Source organism: Erythrolamprus reginae, chromosome 1 (genome assembly GCF_031021105.1).
Source record: "Erythrolamprus reginae isolate rEryReg1 chromosome 1, rEryReg1.hap1, whole genome shotgun sequence".
Taxonomy (NCBI): Eukaryota; Metazoa; Chordata; class Lepidosauria; order Squamata; family Dipsadidae; genus Erythrolamprus; species Erythrolamprus reginae.
In genome coordinates, this window is record NC_091950.1 from 205,194,034 (window position 1) to 205,211,193 (window position 17,160).

The 17,160-nt window shown below is 36.4% G+C and overlaps 1 protein-coding gene across 5 annotated transcripts in view; it reads right to left on the reverse strand.

Annotated features, from left to right (window-relative positions):
- The window catches only part of PARD3B (par-3 family cell polarity regulator beta), a 697,616-nt gene that overhangs the window by 438,688 nt on the left and 241,768 nt on the right, over positions 1-17,160 (reverse strand). For all 5 annotated transcript variants that reach the window (XM_070732030.1, XM_070732029.1, XM_070732032.1 and 2 more), the window contains 4 exons: positions 16,462-16,587; positions 13,477-13,826; positions 11,066-11,205; positions 8,809-8,937 (listed from right to left, as the gene is read on the reverse strand). In XM_070732030.1, the coding sequence (XP_070588131.1) occupies positions 8,809-8,937; positions 11,066-11,205; positions 13,477-13,826; positions 16,462-16,587 (745 nt within the window). The remainder of the gene's footprint in view (positions 1-8,808; positions 8,938-11,065; positions 11,206-13,476; positions 13,827-16,461; positions 16,588-17,160) is intronic.

Genomic DNA, 17,160 nt, shown 5'->3' on the forward strand with positions numbered 1-17,160 from the left:
CTCACCTATCCTCATAATCTTTAAATTATTTTCAGAGAAATCAAGTTAGTATTTATCATCTAGCTGAAAAACCAAACATATTTTATATAATATATTAATCACAAGGAAAACTGTAGAGTCTGATAATTAAGCAAATTAAAATAATCCTGAGTTTTGGAACCCGCTACTAACCCCAGCTGTTACATTGTCAATAGCTGGCACGCATTACCGTAACATTTGGCTAAGTGGATAATAAGAGGAGAGTTTGTGATTGATACCAATTTTATTTTGCTGATCTTTACAAAGGATTTTTTAAGATTCTCTCGTTCCTTTTCATGCATTCTAAAACAATAATCTGGGTTTAACTACTCTTATAATATGAAAACATTTCATATAACAATTTGATATGTGGGTTTGCTGAAATTTGAACTTAAGTAAGACCTATCCCTTAATCCAATCTAGAGTCATCCTTTTCTACACCAGAAATAAGTTTCACTAAACTTATTTTTTGTTCAGAAGTTCCCCCGAAATTATGTTAAAACAGATCCAATTTGACATAGGAATCTTTAAGTTTACCAGACCTAGGCTTTCATGATGAGAACAAAAAAGAGTTAATTTTTTCTATATATTTCTGCCACTGTCTAAAGGTTATTTGGATTTTTGCAGCCCAGATATGATTGTATTAATTCTATTATTTTATTTTTTTAAATTTTATTAATTCAGGTAGTACCCAGGTTATTATGACATTTGGGTCTAGCATTACTATTCATAAAGTGTGACATCATTGATCACATTCCTTAACAACAACAACCCCAGTATTCCCAACTGCCATTGTAACTAAAGGAATTATAGGTCATTAAGTGGGAAGGGTCAGGTAAGGAGAATGGTAGTACTGTGGAGATGCTGATAGGAGTTGGGGGAGACCAGGAGACAGCTTGGAACACCTGGTGTAGGCCACACAAGAGTACTGGAGGACAAAGAGGGATGATGCAAGCACAGGAAAGCTGGAATATGGATAGTGTGGCAGGGTGCAAATGCCAGAAAGCTAGAGGGTGTTTGGTATGACACGAGCAGACAAAGACTGGGGTGTGAATGATACGAGCCACAAAAGACAAGAGAATGGATGACACAGCAGAGTGGAAGTATAGGAAGCCTGGGCACAGATGGCATAGCATTTGGGGAAGAAAATCAAAAGTGGATTGTGAGACACAATTCAAGCCCAGGATCAGTGGAAAATGAACAGTGCAGCCCAAGCGCTCGAAAGTCAGGGACTAACCAGAGCAACTTGTGACCTTTACTGATTTTCCCATTGTCTGTGCTTATGCCATTGTGGGAAGGTAACAAATGACCACAGGATGTTGCAAATGTTTTACGCAGGAGCAAGTTGCCAAGTGCTGGAACTACAATCACAGGCGAGTGGGAGCTGCATCGGCCAGAATTTTAAGGACTGGTCACAAGTCCCAACTTTTCAGTGTCATCAGAACTTTGAACGTTCTCTGAAGAGTGATCAGTTAGTGAAGACTGCGTGTAGGTGTATATCTACATGATCTATGTCTCATCGAGATTGTTTTGGACAAAGAGAAGGAAGTGGTTAGTGAAAATGCAAAGGAATCACAAAATATTAATCTTGAAATACATTATTAACCTAAAAGAAACTATGCTATTGCACTAAACAGTGTTATGTGTTTAAGTTTAAGTTAAGTTTAAGTTTATTGGATTTATATGCCACCCCTCTCCGAGGACTCAGGGCAGCTTATAACATATGAAAGAAACAATATATTTCGAAATCCAAATAATTAAAATTCAAAGTTACAACTAAAAACTAAAGAACCAATTAAAATACATACATAACCATTCAATCATCAAACTCACTATACATTCATTGTCCAAGGGGGAGAATCTAATGACCCCAAGCTTGGCGGCATAGGTAAGTCTTTAGACTCTTATGAAAGGCAAGGAGGGTAGGGGCAGTATGAATCTCCAGGGGGAGCTGATTCCAGAGGGCCGTGGCCTCCACAGAGAAGATTCTTCCCTAGGTCCTGCCAAGCAACATTCTCTAGTTGATGGGACCCGTAGAAGGCCGACTCTCTGGGACCTAACCAGTCGCTGGGATTCATGCGGCAGGAGGTGGTCCCATAAGTAATCTGGTCCCATGCCATATAGGGCTTTATAGGTCATGACCAGCACTTTGAATTGAGTCCGGAAACCAACTGGCAGCCAATGCAGACCGTGGAGTGTTGGAGAGATGTGGACATGTCTGGGTAGTCCCATGACTTCTCACGCGGCAGCATTCTGCACAATTTGTAATTTCTGAACACTCTTCAAAGGCAGCCCCATGTAGAGAGATCATAGATATATGATCAATACTTACAGATTTATTAAAATAGGGCTATATATATGCCTTTTGTGTACACAATATTCCTAAAACTGCATTATCTAGATATAAATATAATTTGTAAAAAATAAATCCTTAAAACAGAGATGGAAGATTGCAAAAGTTATTTGTAGAGCAGACTGCACAACTGTAACTCTTCGAATGTTGCTGAACTGTAATTGCTAGTAAACCAACATAGCAGTATAAATGGTGAATGCTGAGAGATTTATCTCCGGAATATCTGAAGGGTCACTGATTCTCATCATTAGTTTATTAGCCACTGCTGCCATAAGACTGTAATCAGTAGATACTCCTAGATTTATGGCCATTCATTCAATGACCGTTATGATGGTGCTGAATGAAAGGACTTACAACCCGCGCCCTGTAGCGCCCCAAGAACCATGTGAACAAAATTCAGACCCATCTCATTTACAACTGAAAGGACACTTACAATCACAGGGACACCTGATCTCTCCCCACCCACTTATTTCTTCCTCAATCTATGTTCCTTTGGGCACCCTACATAGTGACACTCAGCACTGGCAACCCCAGAGGTAAAGGCTCAGGGCCTTTAGCAGTCAGCATACTTTATTTTCCAGACTTTCTTCCCTGGACATACTATCCAGACTAAATTATCCTACTACCCAGAAGACCAATCAAATTAAAAAAAAATCTGTATTATTCCTTCCATGGATTTTCTGCCTGTAAAATAAATACAGTACCGTACTTATCTTTGGATAGCAAAAAGAATAGACAATACTATATTTAAGATGAAAAATCAATACTACTTATATTTTACCACACAATGTCAACCATCCTAGTTTCAGATATCAACAGATTTAAAGCATGTTGCAGTATGCCTAAGCAATTGAGCCTTTTTTCAGCCAGTATGTTATTAAACGTGCTCTGTTATACAGCTGTAGAATGAGTAAACAGAGCTATATTTTATATTGCATTAGAATTCAAATATCTTTATTATTATGAGGCCTAACACCTGTGCATCACTCTCTGAAAGAAATAAAAAGGAATTTAATTGAAGGCCACATTGAAACTATCTAGTGTCCCTGCTTTTTGAGATCACAATTAAGCTGGTGAGGAGCAACTTATCCTCTTGAAAGATCATTAATCCTTAGTTCATGGATTAAAATGTACACTCAGAAATTATAAATAAATAAATAAATAAATAAATAAATAAATAAATAAATAAATAAATAAATAAATAAATATTCATTCATTCATTCATTCATTCATTCCATTTTTATGCCGCCCTTCTCCTTAGACTCAGGGCTGCTTATAACATGTTAACAATAGCACTTTTTTAAAAAAAAGCTAGGCTATTGCCCCCACAATCCGGGTCCTCATTTTACCCACCTCGGAAGGATAGAAGGCTGAGTCAACCTTGAGCCGGTGATGAGATATAACTATGATTCTATGATTCTTTGCTCAGATAAGAATCCATTTTCCTATAGTGATTTAAAATGCAACAGTGAAGCAGAGGAGTCACTGTTATAACCTAGTAGTAGTAAATGTACATCAATTACAGAAAGGTAGTCAGTCTCCCAAATATTTTTTTTTCCAGTACAACTCCACCATCTATGCCATGTGCACCATGAGAGCAAAATTATAAAGACAACAATCATCTGTTCAGATGAAACCATCATGGTGAATATATTTATTCCTTTTTATTTTACCACTGTTCAGCTGGGCTTCCTCATTGCCCGGGAAAACTGTCTGAAATAGTAAACCATTCTTTTGTGTCCTGTATATTGCTTGTATATTTATCCAAATCTAAATATTAGCTAAATATGACTCAATCCCTATATAAAAGCTGAACTGCCCAAGTTTAGGAACACAGAAGGACAATAAATGAAGTAAAACAAAGCATATACAGTGATCCCTCTATTATCGTGAGGGTTCCGTTCCAAGACCCCTCGCGATAATTGGTTTTTCGCGATGTAGGGTTGCGGAAGTAAAAACGCCATATGCGCATGCGCGCCCTTTTTTTCTATGGCCACGCATGCGTAGATGGTGGAGTTTGCATTCCCCGTCGCCCACGCAAAGGGGAAACCCCGATTCGGCTCCTCGCTGCTGCTGCGCTACTGAGCAGATCAACTGCTGGGCGGCCGAAGGAACCTTCCCTGGGTCTTCCCCCTCTTGCTGGCGGGCGGGCGAGCGGCGGGCATCAGCGAGGAGCCAGGGTTTCCCCTTTGCGTGGGCGGCCGGGAAGACCCAGGTTGGGGGTTCGGGGGGGTGCTGGGAAGCCCCCCAGGCCGGCTGCGACCTTTTAAAACAGCCACGCCGCTTCCCAGCTGACTCCCGAAGCCAAACGCGGAAGTGGTTATTTTTTAATTAATATTTTTTTAAAAAATCGCGATATAGCGTTTCGCGAAGATCGAGATCGCGAAACTCGAGGGATCACTGTACCGTATTTTTCGAAGTATAAGATGCACCAGGGTATACAACGCACCTTAGTTTTGGGGGAGGGAAAAAGGGAGGGGAAATCTATTCAGTATTCAGCTTCAGCACATGATTTTATCCTCTGGTTAGGGATGAAAAAGCCTTTTTCAGAGTGAGTAGGAATGAAAACAAGCCTGCAAAACCTTAGGGTTGGGGAAAAAACCTTGGGGGGGGGAAATAGGAAGCTGGGAAGATTATTAGCACCTAGACAGGGATAAGGAAAAAAAAGTTTTGAAAAAGCTACATTCACAGTATAAGATGCAGCCAAATTTTCAGCCTCTTTAGAGGGGATAAAGGTGTGTCTTATACTCTGGAAAAATATAGTACATTAAAATTGATAAGAGAGGAAAAAAATAAAAAAATATATTTAAAAGGAAAAATCTGGATGAACCTGAGTCTAAACAGTGGAATAATAAATAATCCATACATATAAGAAAGGTGTTCCACACAATAGATGCCATAACCAGGAACCTTCACAAATTTATAAATAATGGAGTAAGTTACTTTTCCAGTGATCAAGATAGTATTTTCAAAGAATCTGGATTTATATTAGTTAAAAGTAAATTTCTAAAAAAACTCTGAAGATTGATTAGAAACAAGGGGATAGAAACCAATACAAAATATTCCTTGTACTTTTTTTTTCTCTAAAGAAGACTGAAAAGAAAACAGTAGTTAAGACTTCTAATTTGGATGCCTTTCTCCTAAGCCTTGACCTAGGTTGGGGCTGAGTCAAAGAATTCATAGTAAGTACAGTATTATCTGGTGCCTGCTGAAAAGGGTCAGATTAGTCTTATATTGCAGTTTTTATTGGTTGTTGTGACCCACCAAAGTTCACTGTGTGATGTTAAATGGCTTTATCTTTTCAGTAAAAAAATAAATATTCTGAACTACGTTGTAGCTTTCCCTCCCTCCTGGCATTTGTAGATTTTTCTGAAACTCTGTAAAAACAGAGCCTTTTTGGGTGGGGGGAAGTGCAAGTAGGGATCTTTATTACAAAAATCAACAGAAAAAGCTTTCCTGAAGAGAACTAACAGGGAAGGGTTTTCTTCAGGCTATGGAATGCCCTTTGCAAAGGGGTATGTTTGGCTGCCACTCTTCCAGTAATTAGGAAGATGAAAAAATGGCTTCATTTTTGCCAACCTTTTAATTGTTAATTATTTTAATTAGCTTTGATGTTGGCTTTGATTTTAACTGTTTCATTTTATTATAGTATTATATTTTATTGTTGCACATTCATTAAGTGGAGGGAGGGAGGGAGGACCTCCCCCTAAAGATACTGCTCACCCAAATAAAGCTGCTAACTATCAAAATTGCAAGATAAAATACAAGATAACATTGTTTTTCAAATTTCAAAGTTGGCTTAAATGTAGCATTTCGGCAGGCAAAGAGTGAACTCCATTATCAATCCATCAAAAAGGTTACGTTCACATATTTACTTCACAAAACTAGACTTAACAAAATTAAAAAGAAGCTACAAATGAATGCATGCATATTTACATATATACATACATTAAATCACTCTGTAGAATGTCTACTTTTTGGGGGGTAGGCTTACCAGTCCATTGTAACCTTTCATTACAATAACGGTCAGTCCAAAATAAACTAGAGTATCAAAGGTGGGCAAACAAATAAGCAAAACAATGGGAAGGAAAGCATGCCCAGTCACTGATATACATTTTCATCTAATGGTAAAAGCAATAAACTAAAAGTGATTTCTTAAGAAATAGAAAAGGAAGAATCTTACTGGAGTTTATTTTCGTTCAAGAAGAGAGAATGAGATATAGCATGTACTGGCCTTCTTTTATGCTTTATGTTTAAAGTATGTTTTAAGAATCAAAACAACGAAGAGGAAATCAAGAGTTTTATACTTTTTCTGAGTATCTTCTAAATAGTGACAAACTTTTCTGTCACTTTATGGACTGTTTAGGTAAGGCAAATTCTAATTGTAAACAATTGTTTTGCAATAGATCATTGATAAAGTAACATATGAAAATTATGAAGTATTGTTAATGTATGAGTAGAGTACCAAGGGTAGAGTAGTTTACCGAGGTTGTGGACACACAGGAACGTTTATATTGAGATTACTACTCAAACGTTTATATTGAGATAACTACTCAGTCACACATAGGTATACTAACTTGAATTAAAGTTTACTTTGAGAAATAGCATGTTCCTATAAACAGTCCAAAATCATACACATAAGTCAGAATAATAATCCAAATATTATCAAGTACTTAGTCTTCCTTACCAGTTGTCTTTGTCATAATCAATAACTAAGATATGAAGCTTAAACACATTTAGCTATAATATATAACTACAATACAGAGAGATTGCAGAGAAAATTCAGAGCAAACCTAACAGTGAGTCGCCATTAACAATGAGTAGCCAAACAAAGAAGAAACAAAGAGGGTGACTCAGAGAAATAAGCTATGAATTCTAGCTCCCTCTTGTGGCAGCCTGCAACACCTCAGCAAATCAGACATAGCTCAGTTAAAATATATTCATTAACACAGATTATTGGTTTATATATTGTCAAACCAACCATTAGGGGCAGAGTCCTAACAAACGTTGCATTCTTACATTTTAAAATATAAGTTACCCTGTTGTTCAGATTCGGTACAACTTGGTATGCATGGTACAGACGGTTTTGGTGAAGGGTGAACTAGTACACAGATGTTCTTGCATTTTTGTTCCTTCATTGCTTCCTTGTTCCTTGCTATGCATATACAAGGAAGAAGATGGAGGAGTCTAAAATTGTGATGTAATGTAAATGGGTAGAACTGAGCTTTCTGAACATGATTGGCTGGATGAAGTGTAGGATGCTTAGTACCACATCACTGGAAATCATAATGGGAAACAGTGAGAAGCATGGTCTAGATCTTTATCTAGACGAGCATGACTTCCAGGTTTGTTTGTTGTCTTAGAAGTAAGAGTAGTATAAGAAAGGAGTAATATTACAGATAGTCCTCCACTTATAGCCACAATTGAGCCCAGAATTTCTGTTCTTAAGTGAGACAATTGCTAAATAATTTTTACTCCATTTTACAACTTTCCTTGCCATATGGTTGTTAAATGAATCTGGCTCTTTCTATTGACTTTGTCATAATATTGCAAAATTTCACCTTATGATTCTGGGAAACTGCAACCATCATAAATATGAGTTGGTTGCCAAGCACCTGAATTTTTATCACATGAGCATAGGGATACTGCAATGGTCATAAGTGTGACAAATGGTCATAAGTCACTTTTTTCAGAGGCATTTTAACTTTGAACAGTCACCAAACAAATGGTTTTAAGTCAAGGACTAAATAAGTCTCTGGACTAGACTTTTGAGGAGTACGTTGTACTATACTACATGTTAACAGAATGAATCACTTTTGATCATAACAAAAATTATCAAACTAGCATTTGAAAAAAAACATAAATACTTTTTAACATTAAATACAATAAATTTATATAATCTCCTAATTTTAGTACAGTGATACCTTATCTTACGAACTTAATTGGTTCCGGGAGGAGGTTTGTAAGGTGAAAAGTTCGTAAGACGAAACAATGTTTCCCATAAGAAATAATGGAAACCCGATTAATGTGTGCAAGACCCCCCCTCCCAAAAAAACAAAAATGTGCGCTCTGCTGGAGGGGAGCCTCAAGGGAATCCCAGGATCGCAAAAACGGGTGCTTCACTTGCAACGGAAGTCTGGAGGCAGGGCACCCCGGCGCCACTGGCGGGTTCATAAGGCGAAAAAAGTTCGTAAGAAGAGGCAAAAAAATTCTGAACCCCGGCTTCGTATCTCGAAAAGTTAGTATGACAAGGGGTTCGTATTACGAGGTAATACTGTACTACTATAGTATGTTATACTGATAAGAGAATTCCAACTTCGTATTCTGATTGTCAAACAATTTTGTAACCTCATAAAATCTTCATTAAATTAACATTTTCAGCTGCTTAATAGACAGTTTATTTTTCCACACACTTATATTTTTAAAAAGAGTATTACCAGTTCTCGGGGTAAAAAGGTTTCTTCTTGGCGAGCAATGACCAGGGAAACTATCTCTCCTTGTTTTGTGCTTCTCAGAGTAGCTACAAGTTCTTCCTGAGTTCTGCCAGTGGTATCTCTACCATTCACCTAATAACACCATAAATGAGCAAGTTAGGAAATTTTTTTAACAATATATTGTTAAATATTGAGCAATTTAATCCACATAGTATCAAATTGAGGATCAGGGGCCTAAACCATCTGAACCATCCATCTTGCATATGTTCCAAGGTTTCCTTTCCTTCTTTAGCAATGTCTCTATATGAACAATTTATATATCAGTATATCTACTGCTATTCCCTGCAAGAATGCCACTTCAACCCCACCCAACCCAACCTCTGTTCTGTCTGGGTTCCCCCAGACGTCAACACCAACTAAAAAGAGTAGCCAGACACGCTGGTAAAAAGCAAAGTCATTTTATATCTTTGAAAACAAACACAGATAACAAAAACTGTTCTTACAAACTGGAATGCTATGAAGCTTCACAGAAAAGTCACGACGGCCAGACAATACAACAGGCTTCTTGCTGGCACACACACCACTGTAGATAATAAAACCCATGCCTCTCCCAAGTTTTTAGCCTTTGAGGCCACAAGCCAGAATCAGAGACGCCAAGGATCGAAGCAAGGTCACAGGACTCCCAAAAGATAACTCTCCACAATACAGGAAGGGCGGGCCTGCCTTTTCAACCTTTCTGAGGAGAACCACACCCAAACCCAGCTGTTGCCTATTAGGGATGGAAATACCTGGCTAATTGTCCCCTTCGTTGTGCTGCCCTTCTCTGCCTCATATCTATGATGGCTTGTGCATTCTCATCTAATGACTCCAGGCTACTCGCTGGGGAGAGCTCCCCCCCGGGGGTCTCAGGCTGTTCTCCCTCCTCCTCGTCCTGACATTCCTCTTCCCTGTCTGCCTGGTCCTCCTCCTCCTCCTGTTCCTCATCCTCCCCCTCTGAGCATGGAGCCGGCAGAGTTCCAGCCATTTCCTGAGGAGCCTCAGGCTGAATCACAACAACCTCCAATGAAAGAAAGCACAACACTACTAAGCTGTAGTAAGTAAATTGCTTATGGTTGTATTGGATGAAACTCAAGCAAAATGATGACGAAGACAAACTTCAAAATATTTTGCACCAAACCCAGATGTTGTCACAAACATTAAACTTGAATGTAATTTTCTAATTTCTAATTTTGAGTACTCTCAAACAATGTCATTTTACTTAGATATGATTTCACTTCATTCAGAACTGTAGATTATCTTCTCCAAAAATAAGATCAGTTCTTATATTAATTTTAGACGTGTTAGGGCTTGTTTTCCAATTAGGTCTTATTTGGGGAAAAATATGGTAGTAAATGCATCCACTGAGCTGATGATCTTAATTGGGGCTAATTTGGGGGAAAGGTCTTATATTATGAACTTCATGAAAAATCAAGCTAAGGCTTATTTTCCAATGGAGTCTTATTTTCAGGGAAACACAGTATCTATTTGCCTTTGTGAAGTTAAATGTGGTGAATCGCTATTGAGGAAAGATCTTTCTACAAGCTGTAGCATGCTAAGTATACCAAGAGAAACTTGCTTTGTCGTTGCTTTGTTCTTTTTTTCTACATTATGCGAGAAACATATTTAACGAATATATCCAAAACCCGTTTAAATATTGTTGGGAAGGTTTTCTTTTTCTTTTTTTTACAGAACAATTGTAACAGTTTCAATAGATCCAAATAATCAATATCATCCAAAATGTCTGAATCTGGAAAGCCATAATTGTTTGAAACTTAAAGTTAGCATATTTAGGAGGAATTTTACACCTCTTAGATCCAGAGAACATTTATAACTTCTGAATTCCAAATTCCCAATTTTTCTCAGCCAAATTTTAAAAGTAAAAATGAGAATGTATCATGAATGTAAGCATAAGCTTTGAATATCCAAGAAACCTGACTTCATCTTCAGATTCTAGAAGCTAACAATTATCTAGAACAATAGTGCAAGAAGATGGTAAGTTTGTTTTGGTTAAAAAAACCACATAACCAGTTATATTTGTAAAACTATATTTGCAAAAATGCAAATAAATTTGTTATTATGAATATTTTATAATTCACTTGAGCTCATGTTTTACATTAAACAGGTTTGTGTCAGTTGAAAAAACTTCATATAATGGCCCTCACCAAATACTGTGTTTAATTCACTTAATAGTAAGATATGTGCTGAGGAATAGATTTCCAACCTCCAGTATTCTGTCTCCTGAATGCAAACGGCCATCTTTAACTGCTGCACCTCGAGGCAAAATATTCTTTACAAATATAGGGCCAGGACCGTGTATGGAGGAATCCCTGGTGACCACTGTAAAACCTAGTCCTTCAGGTCCTAAAGAATAGAAGAAGTATCTGTAAATATGAGGCAACCAACATCTAACAGAAGGCTGTTCTCCAAAGCTTTAATATTTAATATTTATATTAAAAATGGGTTTGTTTTCAATTAGGTAAGAATAGCACGACCCATTCCTTGTTTTAGTGCTGAATTGACCCTGTTCAGCTTTTCTACGCAGCAATAAAATGTCCCTTTCATCTGATTGCTTCATATTCAACATTAATCCTTTAATGTATTGCACACTTCCATTCTGTACATTGTTCTTATGTAAAGCAGGCAGTAACTCAATGAATGAACACAAGCTTTAGTCACATATTACATTAAAAAGGGTCAAAAGAACAGGAAAATAGTATCCAGAAACATTTTCTAATCTGCATAAAGAATAGGGATTTCTTTCATCCCACTTTTATTATTTTTATTAAGGCATCAAATATACATGATACTCCTTCCTCCTACTAATTTTCCCATAGTATCCATGTGAGGTGAATTAAAGAGAGAGGGAGAGAGGAGAGGGAGGGAGGGAAGGAGAGATGGAGACAGAGACCCAAAGTCACCCACTTGGCTTTCACGCTGAAGGCAGCCTACTGATTTGTAGCCTGGCATTAGCACACTCAACTACCCCATTGGTACCCGGCTGGAAGGCTGAACCAAGACTCTGAGATAAACCAAGCACCTGGATGAACTCCTGCCAGAACTTTGCCGTAAACTGCACCCCACCCACCCGATCTGATATCACAGGAGCTAATTGATCAATTTATTACATTATTATCACAGTGGCAGTATTCAAGTCCAAATGGGCCAAAATGTTTCAGTTCTGGTGTGGGCACCTACACTGTATCTGTTGATGGCTCCTGAAAGGAGCTTCCCTTTCTCTTGGACTTTTATTGTGGACCTTGTGGACTCAAAAAAGGGTTTGCTTGAGTCCAGGAGACACTGCAGAAGTGACAAGTACAGGCAGAACATTTCCATAACTGAAATGAGACTGAGTAAGTCTGTTGCAACAACAGGTAAAACCACAGTGCCCACACTGTATCTGAAACACCTTTGCTAGCTTTAGATCTGAGTAGCTTAAAACAAAATCCGAATTTAGACAAAAAGCCAAAAAGAAAGTCTTTCTTGGATAAAATCTTTAAAAGAAGAATTTATTAGAGGAGTTCACTAGAAGTCTAACAGTTCCAGCCCAGAGTTCCATGGACAAAACCTTTTAAAACTCATTTGGGGCAGATTTATCTGAAATCTGAAATATCTGAAGTATGTTATAGGATACAGCTTGATACTATTTTTCATGGTCACCTCTACATACAGACTTTGCAAGGCGTTCTTTGCAGCCAACATCTAGTAACAACACATACATAAACGTAAGACAGAAGGACAGAAAGAGAGGAAAAAGAATGTGACACCTCCTGATATATTTTTAATGGAATGTGGAATAATTTTAAGTGCAAAAGTTTAAAGTTTGAAAACTGATACAGTATCAAATCTTTCTAATTGCTAGTTTATGCATTATTTCTTTATTTTACTTTCATGGAGTACTTTATGGACAAAAACAATGAAATAAGTAGAAACTGAGCCTTTCAAGCTATGAGTAAACCATTTAGTGTTTAAGTAAATAGTCAGCTGTGTCAGACTTATCCACAGACTACCCTAATCCTCAATGGAACATTCTCAAGTGGGCTTTGAGAAAAAGTAAATTGTTGACCTTTTTAATCTGACAGATGTGTGGCTTTGAATTTAACATGCAAATAACTTGTTGCAATAATTCAGTGTTCAAACTTCAAACTAAATTCTTTTAATTCTGTTCCGTAATATGATTTCAGGAAACACTGGTTCACTGTAGAAACTAAACGTTCCATAAGAAGCCTTCTTAAAACTTGAACATCTAGTATTATACAATGGAATATTTAAAATTATTCAACTAAATCTTATCAATATAGCAGTATTGAGTTATTATAACATTCCAGCAGACATAATATTTGTTGACTGAAAATAAAAATAACTTGAAAAGTAAAGGAAGTCCAACTAGAAAGATTTTTAAATTCAATGTCTGCTATATAATGATACCATATCTGTTTTTAAATACCCCTGAATACGTGGAAGCTTTTATTTACTAGCTGCCTCCCATGTATAAATGCTCACTTGTTTCTGTTTCCAATAGCATGACAGCTACTTTTGCAATGAATAATTTATAAATAAATTTATACAGCCATATCAACCATATGTAAAAAAAAAGAAATCATATTTGGAATATTAACAATTCATAACCATTACCTTTTTTGAGATCAATCTTTATTTTCTTTGCATTTTTCTTGCTGCCAAACCCCATTAATGGGGATAAAGAAGGTGATGGAGGTTTCCTATTAATTCTTGAGAAGTTAGGACTCTTGGAAGATGCATGTGTACCAATCTCTAGATTGTTTGCTTCAGAGAAATCTGGGTCTTTCGTTATTGGCTTTGGGTGGGCTGCAGGTGGAAACTTTCCTTTGGAAATATGCTCAGCTTTATTTGGTGAATACAATGGTGCGATGACTGACTTTTCATATTGTTCACGGCCATATGAAGGGACAACTTCCAGGATGATGTTCTGAGATTTCATTGCTTGGCGGAAAAGTTCTTGTGCTCTTGGAGGGGGAAAAAACATAAAATAGTCTGAGCAATTAAGCAGTGTAACTGTTTATTAATTGTTTTATTAAACACGAATCCCAGTGACCAGTTAGGTCCCACAGAGTGGGTCTTCTCCGGGTCCTGTCAACCAAACAATGTCGCTTGGCGGGACCCAGAGGAAGAGCCTTCTCTGTGGCAGCCCTGACCCTCTGGAACCAACTCCCCCCAGAGATTAGAATTGCCCCCACCCTCCTTGCCAGCAGGCATGGGGGAACTAAGATACACTTTCCCCCTAGGCCTTCACAATTTTATGTATGGTATGTTTGTATGTATGATTGGTTTTTATATACAGTAATGGGTTTTTAACTGCTTTTTTAGTATTGGATTTTGTTGTACTGTTTTACTGCTGTTGTTAGCCACCCCGAGTCTGCAGAGAGGGGCGGCATACAAATCCAATAAATAATAAATAATAAATAATAAATAATAAATAATAAATAATAAATAATAAATAATAAATAATAAATAATAAATAATAAATAATAAATAATAAATAATAAATAATAAATAATAAATAATAAATAATAAATAATAAATAATAAATAATAAATGATAAATGATAAATGATAAATGATAAATGATAAATGATAAATGATAAATGATAAATGATAAATGATAAATGATAAATGATAAATGATAAATGATAAATGATAAATAATAAATAATAAATAATAAATAATAAATAATAAATAATAAATAATAAATAATAAATAATAAATAATAAATAATAAATAATAAATAATAAATAATAAATAATAAATAATAAATAATAAATAATAAATAATAAATAATAAATAATAAATAATAAATAATAAATAATAATAAATGCTGTTCATCTTACCTAGATATGACTCTAGGTGGTTTACAACCAATAAAACACCAATATAAAATATTAAAACCATAAAGTGTAACACTAAAACTGGTTAAAATTTGACAAAGAGGGGAAGGAAGGGAGCAAGATGCAAACAGAGAGGAGGTGGAGTATTAGGTTAGTCTAGGGATAGGCAAAGTTGGCTCTTCTATGACATGTAGTCTTCAACTCCCAGAATTCCTGAGCTAGCATAATTGGCTCAGGAATTCTGGGAGTTGAAGTCCACAAGTCATAGAAGAGCCAACTTGGGCTACTCCATTACCATGTCTGTTGCTCTCTGCACAAAAGGAAACAGACCTCAATCCAACATCCCATCTAATTGGAAGCTTTTTAGCCAGCATCCCATTGATTTTCTGGGGAAACCAGGAGGGAAGATTTCAAATGGCACTTGCATGATCACAGGGCACCTGGCGTCCAGTTGTAAATCTGAACAGGTTGTCATGCCCACAAAATGTGGTCATGGATTGGGGAGGGGGGCATAATGCTTTTCAATAACTGAATAACTGAAAGGATCCATTCTGAAGCTGCCGTGACTGTGAACTGCTGTTAAATGGCCAGTTGTAAGATGATGACTACCTGCATACATGGAATATTACTAATTAATCAGTAAAGAAAATTCAGTTTAGAGTGCTTATTATGTCATTTATACGGAGGCAGGATGGGTCAGTGGTTAAAGACACTGAGCTTGTCAGTTGGAAAGCTGACAAACCAAGTTTGAGATCTGAGTACCATGAAATGGGGTCAACTCCTGTTACTTGCTCAAGCTCCTGCCAACATAGCAACTCAAAAGCATTCAAAGGTAAGTAGATAAATACTGGTAGATACCATTTCAGTGGGAAAGTAACATTTTTTCCATGTACTTCGGCATGTAGCATGCTGACCACATGACCACCAAAATGTCTTCTGACAATGATGTCTCCCTCAACTAAGAAACAGGGATGAGCATCACCCCCTAAAGTCAAACTCAGATGAACAAGGGAAACATTTATATTTATTATTATATATCATTTATAAAATATCTCTTCTAAGATTGTTTTGAAAAACTCCTACTAAGATTACTGCATATGAAAAGTGAACAGACATCCTGTGAACTTTAGAAATAATAAAACAGTCTAGTTTTTTTAAAAAAAATGCAAGTAATTTGAATATTGTTGGAACAAAAAATGGAAAGCTACCTTAAAAACAAATACCTAATTTTCATGAAATAAAACTAATGAAGAATTTGTTAATTGAGTTCTTTGTGTTTTAAAAAATATGGATTAATGATGTTTATTCTTCTTTATTAAGAACAATCTTTGAAGTTTTTAGATTGATTACTAAAGAAATATTACAAAATACTAGTAAAATGTTCAGAATAAGAAAACAAATTTGAGCATACAGCAACAGGAAATAAGCATGAAAGCCAGATGGGTGATTCTGAACCAGTCAAACTCACTTCACAGGGTTATTGTGGGAAAAATAGGACAGGAAAGGTAGATTGGTTATGTTTATCACCTTGAGTAATCTATAAAAATAATACAGGTGGACACAAATAAATAAATAAATGCTTTTGTTCCAGGACATCTGTACTCGAAAAATATTAGTGCGATACACTATAAAGATAAAGAAGAAATGTCTAAATTATTTTGTTCAATTGTTTAATTTTTGGAACTTTGAATTGATCTTCAGTGAACATGATTTGTTTTAATCCAAGGAAAAAATAAGGAAAATGAAGAAAAACTTACTGTGCAAAGGTTTTATCTGCAAGTTCAATATTGTTAATTTTCACAATGCATTCGTTTTCACAGAAAAGTCCATCCCGCTTAGACCGGCTATTTTCCTCAATACCACGGATGAAGAGTCCTAAAATCCTGGAGGAAATATAAAATACATTTAAGTGAATTTTAAATCATCCGTACCAGTTGTGATTCAAAATTTGCTTCTGTGCTCTTTGAAAAAATAAACCACAGATTCTCCTTTCCCCTTCAGGCCATTAAGTATTTACTTAATTCACTGTACTGTATATGTATAAAATAAACAGATATGGATTTCTTCCTACTTTGTGCAGCATCTCTATGCTGAATGCTGGGGAGCTGCAAGAATCCACTTTGCTAAGATGCCAGTGTTGGAGCACAATATTATGATATAGAACATTTTAGGTTTTCTCCTGGTTTGGATAATTTTTCACTTGTTGATTTTGAAGATCTGAAGAAGTGTGAACTCTCTCTCTCTGTCTCTCTCTCTGTGTGTGTTTAGTACTTCCTTATAGGAAGTGAATTTCCTTCTGCCTAAAGATACTGTAGACTGACAAGATGATTATTTTGAAAACATTTTATTTGCTTGCAAAGCCTCAAAATTATTGGCCAGTCTCAAAAATATTGTTTCCAGCTAAAGTGACAGAGATAGGAATAGCCTCACAACTCCATATTTATCTCAATGACATT